The sequence below is a fragment of the Aspergillus viridinutans genome (genome assembly GCF_018404265.1).
Source record: "Aspergillus viridinutans IFM 47045 DNA, scaffold_5, whole genome shotgun sequence".
In the NCBI taxonomy this organism is placed as follows: Eukaryota; Fungi; Ascomycota; class Eurotiomycetes; order Eurotiales; family Aspergillaceae; genus Aspergillus; species Aspergillus viridinutans.
The window spans coordinates 1,369,082-1,386,744 of NW_025091221.1; the positions used below are offsets into that span (position 1 = coordinate 1,369,082).

At 51.5% G+C, this 17,663-nt stretch overlaps 6 protein-coding genes across 6 annotated transcripts; 2 read left to right on the top strand and 4 right to left on the bottom strand.

Annotated features, from left to right (window-relative positions):
* Positions 1-175: 175 nt before the first annotated feature.
* Aspvir_007393 (protein tyrosine phosphatase-like domain-containing protein) lies at positions 176-1,025 on the top strand (the record flags this gene model as incomplete). Its single annotated transcript, XM_043270575.1, has 3 exons — positions 176-708; positions 758-897; positions 952-1,025. The coding sequence occupies 3 exons, from the start codon at positions 176-178 to the stop codon at positions 1,023-1,025; spliced, it is 747 nt and encodes a 248-aa protein (XP_043126510.1).
* Positions 1,026-1,172: 147 nt separating this feature from the next.
* Aspvir_007394 (adaptin-binding domain-containing protein) lies at positions 1,173-2,491 on the bottom strand (the record flags this gene model as incomplete). Its single annotated transcript, XM_043270576.1, has 3 exons — positions 1,173-1,252; positions 1,300-1,605; positions 1,663-2,491. 3 exons carry the CDS (start codon positions 2,489-2,491, stop codon positions 1,173-1,175), a joined length of 1,215 nt encoding a protein of 404 aa, XP_043126511.1.
* Positions 2,492-3,020: 529 nt separating this feature from the next.
* Aspvir_007395 (putative small nuclear ribonucleoprotein SmD3) lies at positions 3,021-3,540 on the bottom strand (the record flags this gene model as incomplete). The annotated part of the gene is made up of 4 exons (XM_043270577.1): positions 3,021-3,123; positions 3,172-3,301; positions 3,362-3,422; positions 3,484-3,540. 4 exons carry the CDS (start codon positions 3,538-3,540, stop codon positions 3,021-3,023), a joined length of 351 nt encoding a protein of 116 aa, XP_043126512.1.
* A 494-nt stretch (positions 3,541-4,034) lies between these two features.
* Aspvir_007396 (phosphatidylglycerophosphatase) lies at positions 4,035-4,790 on the top strand (the record flags this gene model as incomplete). The annotated part of the gene is made up of 1 exon (XM_043270578.1): positions 4,035-4,790. The coding sequence occupies one exon, from the start codon at positions 4,035-4,037 to the stop codon at positions 4,788-4,790; it is 756 nt and encodes a 251-aa protein (XP_043126513.1).
* Positions 4,791-5,768: 978 nt separating this feature from the next.
* Aspvir_007397 (homeobox domain-containing protein) lies at positions 5,769-7,682 on the bottom strand (the record flags this gene model as incomplete). The annotated part of the gene is made up of 3 exons (XM_043270579.1): positions 5,769-7,048; positions 7,101-7,300; positions 7,357-7,682. 3 exons carry the CDS (start codon positions 7,680-7,682, stop codon positions 5,769-5,771), a joined length of 1,806 nt encoding a protein of 601 aa, XP_043126514.1.
* A 4,661-nt stretch (positions 7,683-12,343) lies between these two features.
* Positions 12,344-17,392, bottom strand: Aspvir_007398 (aminophospholipid-translocating P4-type ATPase DNF3; the record flags this gene model as incomplete). The annotated part of the gene is made up of 1 exon (XM_043270580.1): positions 12,344-17,392. The coding sequence occupies one exon, from the start codon at positions 17,390-17,392 to the stop codon at positions 12,344-12,346; it is 5,049 nt and encodes a 1,682-aa protein (XP_043126515.1).
* Between the last annotated feature and the right edge of the window lie 271 nt (positions 17,393-17,663).

Sequence of the window (17,663 nt, forward strand, 5' to 3'; positions counted from 1 at the left end):
CACCTTCACAAGCTCCGGTGTTACGTCCACCAGTCAATTGACAAGTTAATTTATCATAAATTGTGAGTTTTACCTCTGCTGAACATCTGCCCCTTTTCGAAGCTTACCGGTTTCCCTTCCCCTGCGGCCCCAGCAAACAGCACATCTACTGACACGCGAAAAGGAGTACGTGATAATGTCCCAGTCTACCACAAGAGCCTCATCGGCTCCTAGGGCCTCGGCCTCAGGCCTTACTCGCGTCTATCTCCTCGCCTACAATGCCATCAGCTTCTGTCTCTGGGCCACCTGCGTCATCCGCGGCGCAATGCTAGTCCTCTCGCTCGCGCCTAGCGGCCACCTCCCCGCCATCTTCCACCACATCTACTCCCCGCTGCTCACAACGACCCAGACGCTCGCGGGCCTCGAGATCCTGCACAGTCTGCTGGGCATCGTGCGCGCCCCCGTCATGACAACCGCCATGCAGGTCGCCAGCCGCCTGCTCCTGGTCTGGGGCGTGATGTATCTCTTCCACGACCGCGGGGATGGGCACGGCGGCATCGTCGGCGGAGATTTCCACGAGTCATTGCCGTATGGGCCTGGCGCCAAGGTGGGCGATTATGCGTTCCTGGGATGTCTGGCGGCGTGGGGCATCACCGAGTGTATCCGGTATGGGTTCTTTGCGTTGCAGGTTTGGGGCACTGGTGTGCCGAGTTGGTGGACTTGGTTGAGGTATTTTCTTCCTGTCTCGTTGTATATATGTGCTTGCTGACGATAGCAGGTATAATACCTTCTATGTGCTCTACCCAATTGGTATCAGCAGTGAGTGCATCATGGTTTGGAAGGCTCTGAAGCCCGCTGCAGAATGGAACCCTCTTTACTGGTGGTTCTTGGTGGTGGTGCTTGTCATCTATGTTCCCGGTATGTTGGTTTTTTGGGGAAAATGCGCGAGCAGCCGCTGACTCTCTTCTTCAGGCTCGTACATTCTCTATACGCACATGATTGCGCAGAGGCGCAGGGTGATGAAGAAGAAGGGAAGAGCCGAGTAAGTGTCAGATCTTAAGGTTGCTGTAAGAATACCTGGGGTGACGGAGTTGTCATGATGTACATCTATGTAATCAATTATGGAAGGCCAACGACTTGGCTATATCCATTTTCGCTATAGCTTAGAATTTTTATATTGTCGTAACATGGATCTATAGTTCTTTCATGATATCTCGTACAGCTTTGGCAGCAAATTTCTTGCGCTCACACTCCGGTAACTCGGAACTCATGTCTGGTCTATTAGCCTTCGAATTTACTTTCCCTGGTGCAAAGACATACCTCTGATAGCTTGCATCCGCATCATCAAAGCCTCCAAAGACTCGACCTTGAGTGCATCGTCGTCTTCCTCATCCTCATCCTGACCATCCACATCATCACCCCCATGCTCAATCGCCATCCGCAAACCCAGCATCTCGCGTTCCAGCTCGTTGACTTCAAGATCGAACCCGTTCTCCCCACGATCCAATCCGAGAAGATGCTCCTCAAGACCATCCTCGCTGAATCCACCGGGATCCGCATCCTCAGACGGCGCGGCCCAGTCATGCGTCTCGAGGATCTCCCTAATGCGGCGCATACCCTGGTATTCTGTCACAGCAATCAGTCCACCCTGCCATCAACAATAATCACAGAAGAAAGACAAACCCCCGTAGACATTCCGCTGATCCCCCTCCTCCCCCTTCGGATCCCACGCGAGCACCTCCACCCCCACCATCCCCATCTCAAACAGCTGATCCTCCCACCACCCAACAGAAAACGGCTCATCGCTCGCATCCAACTCCTCCAAATCGCCGTCCTCGCCGCGCAGCCGCGCATCTTTATGGCCCTCTCCTACTAATACCAGCAGCACAGGGACATCCCCGACCTCCCCGCGCTCCTCCTCAATCACCCCCTTGACCCGTCCAACAGCATAAAGAAACTCTTTGAGGCTTTTCACATCGTCTCGGGACTCGGGTGTACCTGTACCTGCACCTGCATCCGTGCCCGTACCCGCAGGCAAACTCGCACTCGTATCCTCCAGATTCTTAATACAAATCACCAGCGCCCCGATCGCGTCGCGGACAACCCGTGCACCTGCGCCCGAGAACTCGACCGCCCATTGCGCGGGAGAGGGCGAGGGCGGGGGCGCGCCTTTCCCTTCTCCCTCTGTATGTGTTTGCGTTTGCGTTTCTGTCTCCGTGTGCGCGTGTTCATCTGCCGCCGCAGGGAGAGGGATTTCGTCGACCCATATCGGGATGTCGGCGGTGTAGTACCTGTTTGTGAGGCGGAGGGGCGGGTGGGTGGTGTACCCTGCGAAGGAGGCCGGGGGGTCAGCGACTGGGGTTTCTGTTAGGGAGTGCAGGAGCGATGGGATCGTTGAGGTCGAGTGGGAGCTTGGGGAGAGGATGAGGAGACGGCGTGGGTTGCGGATTTGCGGTGCGGTGGTGGTGGTCTTGCTTTGGCTTGCGGAGTTGGGGTGGGGTGAGGAGGCCATTTCGGTGGAGGGTTGGGTCGGCTGCGCTGGATGAGAGGGCTGTCACTGATATTTGGTCTATTTCGAATTGTTCAGGGACTTGGTACTGCTTGCTCTGCTGCCATGTGGATTGGAGAATGTGGTTTGTTGCGGGGAACTTGGCGGAGAAGATTTCGGAGTGTTGGATTATCTACGGAGCACCAGGGCATGTTTGGAGAGTAGTCAAATCAGAATTGCGGCTATTAGCAAGACATCGAGAGAAGCTTTATTTGTTCAGGCCGGGTAATCGCCACGACGGTGCAATTCAAGATGGTATTTGACATCTGCATATCTCGCAGTACGCATCTTCCACCGGCTCCAATTCTCCCTCCAGCAGGACATACAATTGCACATCGTAAGAGAACCCATAAGTGAAAATCTGTTATCGCAGGGCATCGCCCCGAAACCGGTCTTCTCAAGGAATCACATTTTTCAATCCCACATAAGTACCATTAGGAATGACGAAAAACCACACAGAAAAAGGAAACGCCAACGAAAAAAATCCACCAGATCAACCCCTCCGTTGTCCCCGAGCCCGCTGCACCGTCGCCTTACCACGAGCAAGACCGACACCTCTACCGCGCTGGCCACGCGAACGGAACATGGGTGCGTTTCTGCAAACGTCAGTACGTAAACCACATAAACAGTAGAGATGCAAATACCTCAGCATATCCGGGACGATGAAGAACTTGACGTGGCTTCCGCGAATGTAGACCTGGTCCAGGTGCGACACGCGACCATCACGAGCGGTGACTGTGATATCCTTGAGCTGGACGTTCATGTTATCCTCAGCTGGGCAAAAGCGTCAGCATTATCTTGAAACCACCGGGCTGATTGTCACGCGCGACGAACCCTCCAAGAGCTTTCCTCGATACACCACCCCCGAAGTAATCTCCAGCGTTACGACGTGGCCCTGCAATTGCAAATCAGCTTGAGTCCATTATTCTGTATACAGACAGTAGAGTCAAGCAAACCTGAGCTTCATTCAAGAGCTTGATGGGGATACCGATGGTGCTGGTCAATTTGCCCATGTTGAAGGATCGGATGCGATTCGAGCAAAGTTACGCGAAAAAACGTGGACGGTCGGCGCGAGAAGGAGAATGGATTGAGCGGAACTGAGACAAAACAAGTGCTTTTCTTGTTCCGTAATTCGAGCTGACGGTTCTCTAAGACAGGAAAATCCTGAGTCCAATGAAGAGAAAGAATGCGGCGCCGATGAACTGAGTTGAGCGGGTTGAAGCTAGCGGAGGTCCAGTCAAGGCGGAGAGTTCCCTACTTGTGCGGCTCTGCCGTTACTTTCTCCGTATCACTTGTAGATCTTCATCTTCACCTTCATCTTCATCAACAACCTCAAGTATATAACATGGACTGTCCTCATTGATACCTTTCCTCAATCATGAGCACATAATTACAACCACTTTCACTCTCTACTTTCACCACTTTCAGCCCACTCATTCAATTGTCTCCAACTCGCTCATCCTCCATATACATACACAACACCTTCAACTGCAGTGAAAAAAGAAAAATGGCCAGCACACCCAACACCAACCTCCGCGGCTTCAACCACGCAGTACAAACCCTCCTCCGGAACTCCTCGCAGTTCCTCCCTCACCTCACAATCCCAACCTTCATCCACCTCCCCGAACAACTCGGTCCGCATCTACACAGACAACCTCCAGGCGAAAAACCCGCGCCAGCAGCAGCAGCAGCATCGAAATCACCTACAATCCGCGCCCTCGTCCTCGACAAAGACAACACCCTCTGCCCGCCCAAGACAACCACCTTCCCTCCCCAGATCCTAGACAAGCTCTCCGCGCTGCGCACCTCGCGCACCTCGCCCTTCAACCAGTCCACAGCCCCCGACTCGATCCTCATTGTCTCCAACCGTGCAGGGAGCCATCCGCGCTTTGACGCCGAGGTGCGAGAGATCGAGGAGCGGTTGTCCTCCCTGCGGATTCCGGTCTTCCGATTGCCCGAGGGCAGTGAGAAGAAGCCGTTCTGTGGGAAGGAGGTAGTGGATTGGTTTCGGAAGCGCGGGGTGGTGACGCGCGCGGATGAGATTGCGGTTGTCGGGGATCGGCTGGGGACGGATGTGCTGATGGCGGCCATGATGGGTTCTTGGAGCGTCTGGTGTCGTGATGGGGTGTACGAAGACGTCGATCCGAACAAGGGGAGGCCGAATATGAATATCCTCGAGAGGATGGAGATTTGGATTGAGAAATATCTGAGGGAATCTCGAGGACTGAGGGCGCCGCTGCCAAGGGGATGGGAGAGCCAGTAGAGAAGCTCCCCTCATCACTTGTACTATATTCATTTGATACCCGCTTTTACTAGCTATATGTAGATATACTCAAGAGGCCTTGTGCCTCCAAGTCTAACAGACACTGTACACAACATGCATGCCATTCTTGGTTGTGGTCCTAAGATAGATTGGCCCTGAAGCCGGGCAGGATCTTGTCTGCCGTTTTCCTGGCAACCGACCAGCCGCCTGCGCAACATTTCTCGCGAAAAAGAATCCCAGCGGTTTGGCGTGACAGCTGGCTAGGGATCGGCCAAGTTACCCAAGCGCATACATGTGGAAATGATCAATCAAAGTCAAAAGGAACAAAGAGTAGGAGACTCAAGCTCAAGAATCCCAAAAGAATCACACCATCACAAAGTAAAAATGCAAACAATTCCTGACCCGCCGACCCGGAGAAGACCAAAAACGATGAAAGTAAAAATTCCCAGCAGATATCGCCCATTTTGCTCACTTCCCGGCATAACCACGTTAAATGACCCTGGCCATGGTCAAAAATGAAATCAAGAAGTAAAAATGGACAGGGATAGTAGGGAAGAAAATCAACAGAAATTGTTGGGAAACATCAAGAACACGAAGTGTCAAAAGGAGTCAGGACCAGCCGCAAGATAGAAGGGTATAAATACAGAAGAGAAAAAAGAAGAGATGAAAAAGAAGGGGAAAGGTATCGGCGGCGAATATCGAAAAATGTGACGATATAAGCATTTATTCACCTGCACCGAGGGCCGAGAGACGCCAAGTTGCAGTTTGAGGAAGACAGCATTTCTGCCATCCTACCGGGATGTCATATTGACAGTCCATCCAATGCCCCTGGGGCATTGGAAGCATGGCCAACCCTGGTAAAACTCATAGAGGCTTGAGAAGAATAGCCACCTCGTTGCTTGAGTTACTATAAGGTGGAGAGGACGACAGCAGAGTCATTTCAGATAGGGTATGAAAGAACAACCTGGGGTAGGGTGCTCATGATCTCGGAGCCAATGAGTTGAGATCAACACCCTCCATGCTTTGATAGTCGGTTGCAAGCAGTGGCGAAGTTTGGCCAGACAAGGTCTGCATGGGCAGCTCGAATGTGTTCCCTTCAAGTCCCATGGTAGTGGGGACAGAATAATCCATGCTCTGCTTCACGAACATGTCGTTCATAACCATCCCATCATCTGCAAAATTGGCCTGCTGCTCGGTTCCCAGGGCGTACATATCCTGCGGGGTATGCGCCATGTTCGACAAGGGAGGCGAATGTTCAGCGATCATAGGATCGGCATGGCTGACATTCGAGTAGGAAGAAACTGCATGCCCCATGTTGGACGAATCCACCGAAGGCGCCCCAAAAGGCAGGCTAAATGAAGGGCCGCCCATGTGCGTAGCGACCGGCGTAGACTCACCGGTCGCACTGGTGGCGAAGATGGACGGGCTCGCAAAGTCGGAAGGAGAGCCGGTGGTCGTAGCAGACATAGGATGGCCCCGAGGATCGAAACCATACGAGGGGGAGGTGTCGATGCGCAGATTCAGGGCTAACGGTTGAGCCGACTGAGGGACAGGCGCATAAATACCCGAGTCCGCGTTATGGTATGGGGCCGGAGTCTGGGACATGGTGTAAGACGGGAAGTGAGACATCTGCATGGCAGAGAAGTCAACAGCAACTGGAACGGAACGACTCCTTTGCCGCTTGTGACCACGCGCGACTGGAACGTTCAGGGTCGACTGATCCTGATACATGTTCATGAATGCCGGCGCGAATTGGTTCGGCTGGGAGGCAGGGCGCTGAATGAAATGAGGCGACATTGGCGGTGCCATCGCAAGGTTGCTGTATGCCAGACGGTTTTGGAAAGACTCCAGCGACACTAACTTGGCCAACTGGACACTCAGAACCTTGGGATGACCTCCCAGATGGTGCACCAGGATCTGGCTCGCTTGCTGATCCTCCGTAAAATCACCACATTGATAGAAGCCACCCGAGTTCGACGAATCCATGTAGAACAACGGAGGTCGATTGAGTTCCACGAGGAGGCCAGCGGGCCTGGTGGGAGCCCCGTTGGACTGGGCATTGGGATCACCCGACTCGAGCGTGATGTTCTTGATGTAGGAAAAGGGGTACTCGATTTTGTATCCGGCAGAATCGTTATTGATGTAATAAGTCATGCACGCCTTTTCGGGGGAGTAGAAGACAACCAGATCCATAGCGTTTTGCCCGATGCGCCGCCAGCTTCCAATGGTCAAGGAACGACAGGTGAAGTGATGAATGACTTGGCTTCATCAGCAATCGCTACAAAGCGAGATGATTTAGTTTGAACTCACCGACTTTCCCTGAGGGTGCAGACTCGTTTGGGTAAGCACCATTGGTTCCATAAGCACCTGTACGCCCGAATGGGTCTCTCGCACCCGCTTTGCTAGGATCGAATTGCATCGCCAGATACTGTCTCATCGACTCGGGAATTGAATCACAGCCTTCGCCGGTTTCAATACTCTTTTTCGCGAGCATCTTAATCTTGGCTCGTCTGTGGTCGCGGTTAGTGCAAACAATCAAACAAGGGCGGATCTATCTCCCACCAACCTGTTCTGGAACCAGATCTGAACCGAACGCTCAGTCATGTTGATCTCCTGAGCGATCCGCTCGCGCGTGGCTGCCGTGGGAGTAGGGTTCTTGTTGAACTCAACTTCCAGAGTGACTAGCTGATCCTGGGTTGCCCGTTGTCGCTTATTGTTCTTCTGCTGTTGGGTCAGAGTGCTCTTCCGGGGCGGACGGCGCGATGCCGATGTTGAACGAGCCGTGGTAACACTGGAGTTGGAGGGAGAAGGGGTCGAAGCGGCCGAAGATGACGAAGCCGTGTTCGCCGTTATCGACATAGTCGAAGGGTCGGACGTGTCTGTCGAAGACATTGTTTGCAGAGTATAACTCGAAGTATATAGATTTGAGAGAAATGAGATATAACCAATTTTGTCCGATGGTTTCAAGGGACGGGTAGGGAGAAATATGACGATCCGGCCGACACGGTAGAAAAAAGAGAGGCAAATATGTCTTCTTTCGAGTCTCTCAAAGCAGCGTCAAGCGCGAGAGGATTCAAGATGATTCAAGAAAAGGCAATGGTATGGGAGTAATCGGAATCAGGGCCGAATTGTTTCCAAGACCACAAGCCTAGATAAATGGTATAGATGATCGCGTCGCAGAAGCGTCAAGCTGGACGGCGAGAAATGGGGCTGTCAAAAAAGGAGAGCTGGCCAAGCAGCTTATAATGATCAAAGGAATCCTGAAATCTTCGCGACAGGGCGGATATCTTGGATGGAATTGTCAGCACGATAAAGGAGCGTAGGGAGATGACAATCCGAGGATATGGACGAAGAGAGCGGATTCCAAGGCCGTCGTAAAGGAGTGCAACGAACGACCAGGAAAGTCAATAAAAGAGGTTGGAAGAGAAAAGAGTGGACTCAACAGAGTGAAAGAAATGGAAGAAACGAAAGAGTGAAGTGTAAAAAAAGAGAGAGTGGGAGGGAAAGGAAAAAGGAAGGCTGACAGATGACTGGGGGAAGGAAGAGGGAGAGAGGAGAGGAAGAATGAACGAGTGAGAGACGAGGGAAACAAACGACTGAGGGAGCCCCAGAGCAGAGAGAGTCTAGGCAAGGACAAGTTTTAGTGCCTGAGGTTGACCACAGTCAGGAGATGGGAATTGCCTAAAGGGGCCTAGTGGGGCTGGCTGGCACGGCTGTTCCTGACTTTTATTATTACAGATACAGGCCAGGTACAGAGTTACTGTCGGTTAAGTGCAAGTGGAGGTATTTTGCGGTCACTATTATGCGTGCCTGCTGTGTACATCCAGAGTGAGACGGTAACCGCCATGTAATTTTTTTTCCTCCTTCCCTTTTCAGGTACTTTCTAGACGCCGGGAGCGAAGGATCCCATCATCCCATGCGTATTGACGGTTGGCAGATCGCAGGCTGGTCTCTGATCGTCTGGGATTGATGTTTAATGTCCACAGGGATATCCCTTTCCTACCAGCGATCGGATATATCATCTATTATTACGATCTCGGGTCCGATTCTTCGATTCATGACCCATTGCTGCATCTGTTAGGCCTGGAGCTCTGGGCTTCTCCGTACCGTACCACAGAAAGAAAAGGATAAAGTCGGGATGGCGGTCGCTTTGAGTAGGGGGCGTCACAAATAGCCTGTTACCATCTTGAATGTGGTTTGGCCCCTGCATCGGGAACTGCATCTGCTGCCCAATGCTTTTTATGACGCATAAGTAGAGGGGTGACTCCGTATCTGTCGCCCTAGTACGGAGGTAGTCTCTACTAGTCCTACAATGCCAGCTACCCCCGAAGTTCTGATAATAGTACCCCGTATCGATAGTAACTCCGACTAGAGAAACTAGCCTGCATTCACATACGAATGGTAGACAGCGGTCTATTCTTGGACTCCGGCTTGTTGTCATCAGTATCACAACTCTGGAGGTTGATGATCCAAGGAGTACGATGAAATACATCAAAGTACAGTCCAGCACCCAACGTGGTGCATTGTAGTCTGTACAACAACGGGTCGGGCCACTCCTTCATCTGGTGCGTAGAAACACGTTGTCGTGAGGCGTTGGAAACAAGAGACGCTCGGAGTTCGCGGTATTATCATCAGTTATGTACACGTAGCACCGATTACTCCGTACCCTAGTCCATAGCGGTACCAGCTGCAGAAAAGGAAAGAAAATCAGAATAAGAAAAAAGGAAAAAAAAGAAAAAGAAAAATCAGATCCGGACGACGACATCACGACAGAAGGATTTTACCAGGATCTGATCAGTGGAGCAGCCACTTGACTATTTCCGACCTCCAAGACCCTAACGGTACTAAGCAAGGTCCTATTCTAAACATCAAGATCCGGAAGACTACCGCCGTGCTGGTTGTTACAGTTTGCCGGTTTTCAATGCAACCACTAACCGACTTACGAAGTATCTGGTTTCAGGTTTGTCTTGCCACTGGACAGAGTTTCCAGGACGGAAAATTTTTGTCTTTGAACCCAACCTTGTTTCTCAGTTCTATACTTCTATTGATAGTACCCCGAACCTAAAGACGACAGGATTTGGAGTGAGGCATAAGATTTGCTGACCAGAACCTGAGTAAGCCCGTCCTTGCCGGGAAGGGACTAAATCGTTGAAATCAATTGACACGTTTCCGAGTTTTCGATCCAGGTACCCGCCCTCCCTAACCCAGCCAGCAAGCAGCCACAGCGCTCATTGGACATAATTGTAGTGTCAGCGCCAAATAGTAAGGTACCCAACACTTTCGATTGGGTGTTCTGCTGTGGGGGTGCAGCCTATCCGGTAATGTCTCGTGGTTAGTACTGTACGATGGTTCCCTGTCACTTAGATAACGCCGTCCATAGGGATACCTTTAGGTCACAGAGCCTGTGCACATAAAACTACTCCGTGCAGCGTCTCAGGATCCTACAACTGATGCGAGCAGCAAGGAGATCAGAAACATCAAGTGACAGACTCAAACATCTTCTTCAGTGAGGTGGCACGTACTCTGTAAGGTACCATACACTCACCTCCCCCCACCACCACCACATGGTTCCTCTATCGACGATCCGTGCGCCCTCTTTCCGATAGCTGACATTCTCATTGGTCCAACCTGCTGCTAGTGCATCGCAGTCCATCGACCCCAGCCGCTAGACCACTCTGGGACAGGGACCAACCACACCACGACCTACCGCCACAGAAAAATCAAGGAACTGGACCACTCTAAACAGGCAGTTGAAGCCTGCTCAGATGGAAAGACAGTGAGCTCTATTCAAGTGTGAACCCAGAAAGGTGGGTAGTTTGATTTTGTCGGTGCGCAATCTGAGTTTATGTGCAGACCACCTGCAAGTTTCACATTTCTTGCCTTAGTCATGGTGCCATGCATCCGCAGCCTAAGAGATCATTATTAACAATGAACTTCAGCCGAGGTTCTCAAGCTTACCCAAGGTGAAATCAATGTCTGGATCCGGTATGCCCTTCTCTAGAACCGTGCCGTTATTGAAAACATTTCTGTTCTTTAGGATTCGACTCGTTCAGGATGAGAGCTCGGCGGCGGATTCTCGAGGAAGTCCCATTCGCAGAGATGATGTCGTCCAGGGCTCTGTCATGCCCATCAACCTGTTTAAGTTGGCTATTCGGGCCGATGATGGGGTAGGAGAAACGTTGATCGGCGCTTGCTGATGCCACAATTCTCACTAATCAGTATAAATTGAGGTCAATGCTCAAAGTGTACAGCTCTGCGCCGAGGGAGGTTCAATTGAACTGGTCCGTGTACAAGACCGGGCTTGACGGTAGATGCGCGATACCTGGAGACCGTAGTATTGTGTTGTCGACATGTTAGCGGACATAAGCCACTGACCGATGAGCAACTGATCCCTCATACTGGCATCCCCACTCCGACGACAGATTCGCAGGCAGCTATTTCGGCGATGGTCATCGTCTCGGTGTCTCTTTTTCTGACCAGTAGTCCCGGTAGGCCATATGTGAGGCACTGTAGTAGTCATCCATACGCTCAATGTTACGGTGCAAATTTCCATCGAGGAGGAAGGTGACAGCCCTTGCCATTAGACTGTCCATGAAGAGAGGCTTCTACTTCTCGAAGCTCACATCGACATTCAAGTTCCCATAACCGTTGTTGACCTTCTTTCAGCTGGGAGAAGTCATATGCTCCCGCTCGAGCTAGTCGTAGATGTCAAGGCTTTGATTGACGAGGCAGGCACAAGGATAATGACAAGTCTTTACAGTGAGATACGTCTCACTAACATGCAACCAATTGGCGGCATAAGCTGGTGATACTGCCAAGATGCATAACGTATGTTCTGTACATAGTATCATGACTAAACAAAGCGCGAAGTGAAACTTGACCAGTTACCTCTGTTAATGAACTTCAGCCGAGGTAATCTGATTAGCCCTGTAGATGGCATGGATTTTAAGCAAAGAAACCCCCTCCATCACCCACCCACTCCCAGGTTCTAAGTTATTCCTTGTGCGTATCCATCTATACTACCCCAATGACGATCAGATTCTTAGCCTCAGCCTGGATGGCAAGTGTCAGCATCCCACTAGGTAGGTACGACAGGGGCTATGAGGGGTCGGATATGCCGGCTGCGAGCCTACTATGCGGTTTATCATGATAGGCGTTCCGATCATTGGTGTAGCGCTTCTTGCGTCGGGTATTTGGTGCTGTATTTGGTGCCGGCGGGTGAGACGGGAGGAACGGCAAGAGGGGAGTATTGGTCAAGCCGCAGGGGATACACACTACGCCATTGTAGTCTACAAAAACTTCTGACGGGCTCGGTACAGCTTCTGTCCATTACTCCATGTAGAAAGACACAGTAGACGTCGTATTCTATCGAGACACGGTTAATACAGTGGGTATGAATATACTGATCTCAGGCTCATGTACAGTGCAGGGATGGTATATAACAGTAAAGCCAACAAACGATAGACCGACTAGTAGCCCGGGGTATACGGTGCCAACGCCATGACGCTCTGAAATGAAGAAAATCGGAAAGAAAAAGAAAGAAGCAAAAGCAATCATTTCAGCTGGCCCTTTCGAATGGCCCCAAAGCCTTTGGAAAACAACTCGTGAACCTCGACTGACCGGCGTGGCATGCTCGTTCCCTCATCTTCCGTCGCGTGTCCAGAGACATCCCTGCTGGAACTGTTCAACTCGCTCAGATCGATTTCTTGCATTTCAATCTGGCCAGAGCCGGTCTTGGTCATGACTCTGGGACGCGCCAGAAGCTCTTGGACCTGTTTCTCACGCGCCTCCATCTCCGCCGCTTCTCGAGCCAGCTCGAAGCTCGACTTCTTCTTGCCACGATCCCAGCCTTGCTGTAACTCGGACGCGGCGGCCTCCTCGAATCTCTTCCGGATCTCCAAGTCCTGCTCGTATTCCTGGAAGACGTCGACGTCTGTGGGGAAGAGGTTCGCTCTGATCGCGCTGACAGACACCTCGAAGACAACAACAGCGACAACCGTGACGAAGAGAACCGCCCAGAAAGCCAGGTCGTGGCCGGAATGGAGGATAAAGTTGCCCAGCACGTGATAAATGCCATTACCAGATTTGACCTGGTACCGGCGGGAGAGAATCAGGTTCCACAAGAACCATCCTCCAACTGAAATCACAATGACGATCAAAGAAAGATAGGTCTTGTTATGCACCTCCAAGGCCTGTAGTTTTGTGTTGATGATGATGACGCAAGCGGAGTAGGTGAGAAGCCCGGCCGAGAAGATGTCACTTCCGGTGCTTGTGAAGAGCACGTTCCCGAAAAGTCCATACATGACGAAGAACACAATCATAGCTTCGCAGGTGGCCATGAACGTCCATCCAAGGTAGAGCTTGATGTTGAACCCGCCATGCCGCTGACCTTTGGTGTATAACTCTGGGACAGCCAACAGCGTGGAGGCAGACAAGTCTTTGGTGAATATACCAAGAAAGATGACAGCGAGCGATGTGAACAGAGTATTAAACATACTCAAACTCCATGGCTCATACAAGCTGGTTCCAGTGTAGCCGTTCCAGCGCTGATACAGTGCCTGGGTCAAGTAGAACAGCATTTCCTTCCAGAACGTACCAAGCGTGTATTTGCAGACTCGGATATAATTCCACCGCCCGTGAACAAGTAGTAGCTTCAGCAAGAATCTGAACTGCGCAATCGAGTAGTCGGAGATCCGGGCGGCTTGCAGGCCTTCCTTGCCAGTGATTCCAATTCCAACATGGGCCTCCTGGATCATGGCAATATCGTTGGCGCCATCACCAATCGCAAGAGTCACAGAATCCTTGACTTGAAGCCGGATCGACTTGACAAGGAATGCCTTTTGTTTTGGACTTGCACGGCAGCAGATGACAGAATCAACCAGGATGGCCAGCTTGAAGAACTGAGCCCGGAGAGTCTCGTCGGATTCGATGATCGACAGAGTCTGTCCATCAACTACAACGACGGAGTGAGCCACAGAACCTCGACTAATATCTGCAGTCATCTTCAAGATGGAGCGTTCAACATTCCCCGCTTCATGGTCGAGAATGACAAGAGTAGAGTAGTCTTTGACCAGACGGCAAGAGTGGCCGACATTAATGGCGGTTTCACGTTTGTCGCCGGTGAGCATCCACAACTTAATATTGGCGCGTCTCAATTTGTCAATGGCCTCGGGTACACCCTTTTGCAACTTGTCCTCAATCGCGGTAGCGCCAGTCAATTCGAGCTGTTCTTCAATTTGAGCACCAATATTTTCGATCTTTTCCTGACGGTCAATGAGACTGGTGGTAGCCTCGTGATAGGCTGCCTTCCACTCGTGGTATGTGGAATCGTCGAGGAAACGATGGCCATACATGAGCGTACGTAAGCCCTCCGTAGCAAAATCATTCAGATGCTGGAAGCACCTCTCAAAGACTGCCGATTCGTTTACTACCAGAGCCTCCTCGACCAGGTCATCTTGGTCCGCCTCGTTGACAGAGCTTCCCGAGTCTGAGAAAGATGTGGATTGCCTGCCAAGCTGAGCAGACGGACGCGGGCTGTAGTACTCATCATCATATTCCCTTGTCAAAAGGCCACCATCGGTCTCACGATCACGAAGCCATACATCAATGCTTTCTCTCAACACAGAGACGTTCTGCCCGGAAACACTGGAGCGTCTGTTCTTCGTCATGCTAGGCCGACCGAAGCTGGGACGACTGAAGCTTGGCCGGCTGAAGCTGGATCTGACCCCACTATCCTTCCGACTCTGGTGCTCGCTATTTCGTCTCATTACGTGATTTGCCTCGGCTGCTTTGCGTTTGCTGGCACGCCACTCAATCTCAACTGCTTTTTCATGAGCAAGAGAGGAACGCTTGAGCAACCGCATCAACGTGCTATCAGCACCCTTGCAGAAAAGACAGATGCGTTGGTCCGGCATTCGAACCACAACAGACATGCGTTTCCGGGTGCTTGTGAACTCAATGACGTCCAGAATTTCATAGACCTCATCTTGGGGCTCTTCTTCTGGACCATTGGGGTAAGCCCGAATAGTCAGTGTGTTTGGTTGTCGATCAATGACGAGATAGCCAAGGTCCTGCGCAGCCATCACCAGAGCTAGTTCGTCAGGGGATGCTGCCTGGAAAGACACGTTTCCATACTCGTCCTTCTCCGGTATGCATGTGTGGCACAACGCTATTGCCAAGAGGAACAGCTTGGCTTTCCGCGCGAACAGGGTGTAGGGCTTGAGTTGGATGTATCTCAACATATCGGTGGTACGGCGATCGGCCATGGATTTTGCGATCTTTCGAGGGCCCATGGACATCGAACCAGACACATCCAGAGCGTGCGACACATTCGAGGGTCTTAACACTTCTCGAGTATCTGAAGCGTTGGACTTACGAGCCACGGCCTTCTTGCCTTTGACGCTCCGTTTTTTGTGGATCAACTTCTGTCGATCACCTTCTCTCGCAGCTTCTTCTCGGAGATCGAAGTCATGAAACCAGGCGGTCCCCGCCACGCTCATCATACGGAAGCGCATCGAGTTGTTCGTTAATGTACCGGTCTTGTCAGAAAAGATATAGCTGACCTGTCCCAGCTCCTCGTTGATCGTGGATGTTCGCGCTTCAAGGGGTGTGTCGGTTTCCTCATCATACATGTCGATGTCGTTCAGCAAGAGCATCTGAACGACTTTGACGATCTCCATACTCACATAAAGCGAGATCGGAATCATGGTATTGAACATGATCAGGAACGAAGTAAAAATGGGGCCGTAGGCGACATTAGCCTCTTCAAGATACCAAGCGCGGCGCTCAACATCCTGTGACCAATATTTGTACGCAACGGTACAAGCAACCGCCAGGATAATGACGAGACAAACAATCAGCATAACGACCCGGTTGACCTTTGCCTGCAGGGAAGGCGACTTGATCCGAGGGTTCTTGTTGGCGTTCATTCGAATCTTGCACTCTTCGCCGGTGTAGATGACCATACCAAGGGCACGTCCCGTATTTCGAAGAATACTGCCGCGGTAAACAACTTCAGTATTCGTCAGTGGCAACTTCTCCGCGTTCACAATCACATTGCCATCAAATTTGTATAGATCGATGTTCGGGTCCTCCACGGCAAAGTGGATGGAGTTGCTGCAGATGTCTTCCACCGTCCCGCACACTTTAGCGACTGGCTGGCAAGGCTGCTTGCTCTTGAGGTTGGTCTCGCCATCTAGGGCCATAGTCTCAATGTAAGCTACACCGTTGGGCCCGTTTGCATGAAGCAAGACAATGTCAGCTGGGACAGGCTGATCACGCTCCAGCCTGATCACATCACCAACTTTGATGTCCTGCCACTTGATGAGGGCCCAATCCTGCGCATCGCTTGAAACAGAAACGGTGTCGTTGGAACCAATGGCCGCAGCAGCGGTGAGATTCGTACCAGGACAAAGAACAGATGCAAGACGATTATTCTCCTCCTTGTCCAAGCGATAACGACGCCAATCGTCAAACCCTTCTTTGCCCATCGAGATACCAACGAAAATCAAAAGAGGGATCAGTGTGGTAAAAGTACCTGTGGTACTCAAACCCGGGATCATCTGCAGGATAGCCACGATCAAGAAATAGAAGTTGGCCAACTTGGTGAACTGAGCGAACAATTGTCTGGGAAAGAAACTCCAGAAGCTATAACGACTGGACCGAATCCAGTTTCCAACGTATGGCTTACCAGTCCTTTCGTCAATCAAGTCCTCGGTGCGAGTCACATCGAGATCAATATGACGACCGTCTTTGGTCGGAGGAATTTCCTTGATCCGAAGGATGGCCTTGCGCACAGTTTCAATCGCGTTCTCTAGTCGCACCAAGAGCACAGTACAAGCAGCTTTCCGCTTCAACCACCTCTCATATGAGACACTCATAGAAAGGTGCCTGCCGTCCTTGGGATTAGAGTAGTATGTCGATGAACCGTCATCCTTAGGGGAAGATTCCGATGTGATTGTTGGACGCACGACTTCTGAGTGTTTCTCGTCTCCTGTCGTCGGTGGCTGATTATTCGCTGTTGATGTGTCCGGCAGCTGCTGCGAGCCAACCGCTGGGCCCAATTCAATAGCCCCTGGCGATGTTACATCAGGTTGCGTCTGAATGTTCTTTGCGAAAATTGTACGCCGAAGAGAATATCCGCGATTTCGGGATCGCGAGCGACCAACATCTGGACTCTGCGGAGACATTGGGGAAAGAGCGCTATTGGGGGATAGTGGTGAAGTCGGCCCGCGCTCTGGTGATGTGACAGGGGAACGCACCGGAGATACAGCAGTGTTTGCGATACTCGTATCAATTGTTAGGCCCCTGGAGCCAGGTCGAGTATTCCTGGATTCCTCCACGATAGGTCGCTCGAGGTCTGTGGAAAACCGTACATTTCGCTGCTGAGATGGTCTTCGGCCGAGATCCGACGGCATTCGAGACGGTGACATGGAAGATCGAGGATGAGCAACATTTTCTCGCGCAGGCCCGTTATTCGGGGATTGAGTCGCCGAAATATTGGAGCCGTGTGCTGGATACTGCTCGGTCACTGCCTGATCCTCCTCTCGAATCGTGTTTTCCGTAATCCGAGGCTCATCTCTTGATGCATCGTGTCCGGACATTGCAGGGTGCCGCTCGCCAACGATATCTCTCACTTTGTTGGCTCAAGATCCGCCCATCAATCTACCACCTTCTCTTATCCGTCAACTGGAGTATCAGAATCGAGCGAAATATGGGTATTGTCGTAAGGATATAATCAAAACCGACGATGCTGGCTCATGCTTCAATCTCGGCGTCCTACCACGATTACCACATTTGCTGCAACCCGGGGCAAAACTTCGGATTCCGTGAGACTCTGCTGTTGCGATCGCCGGATAATTTGCCGACAAAGCG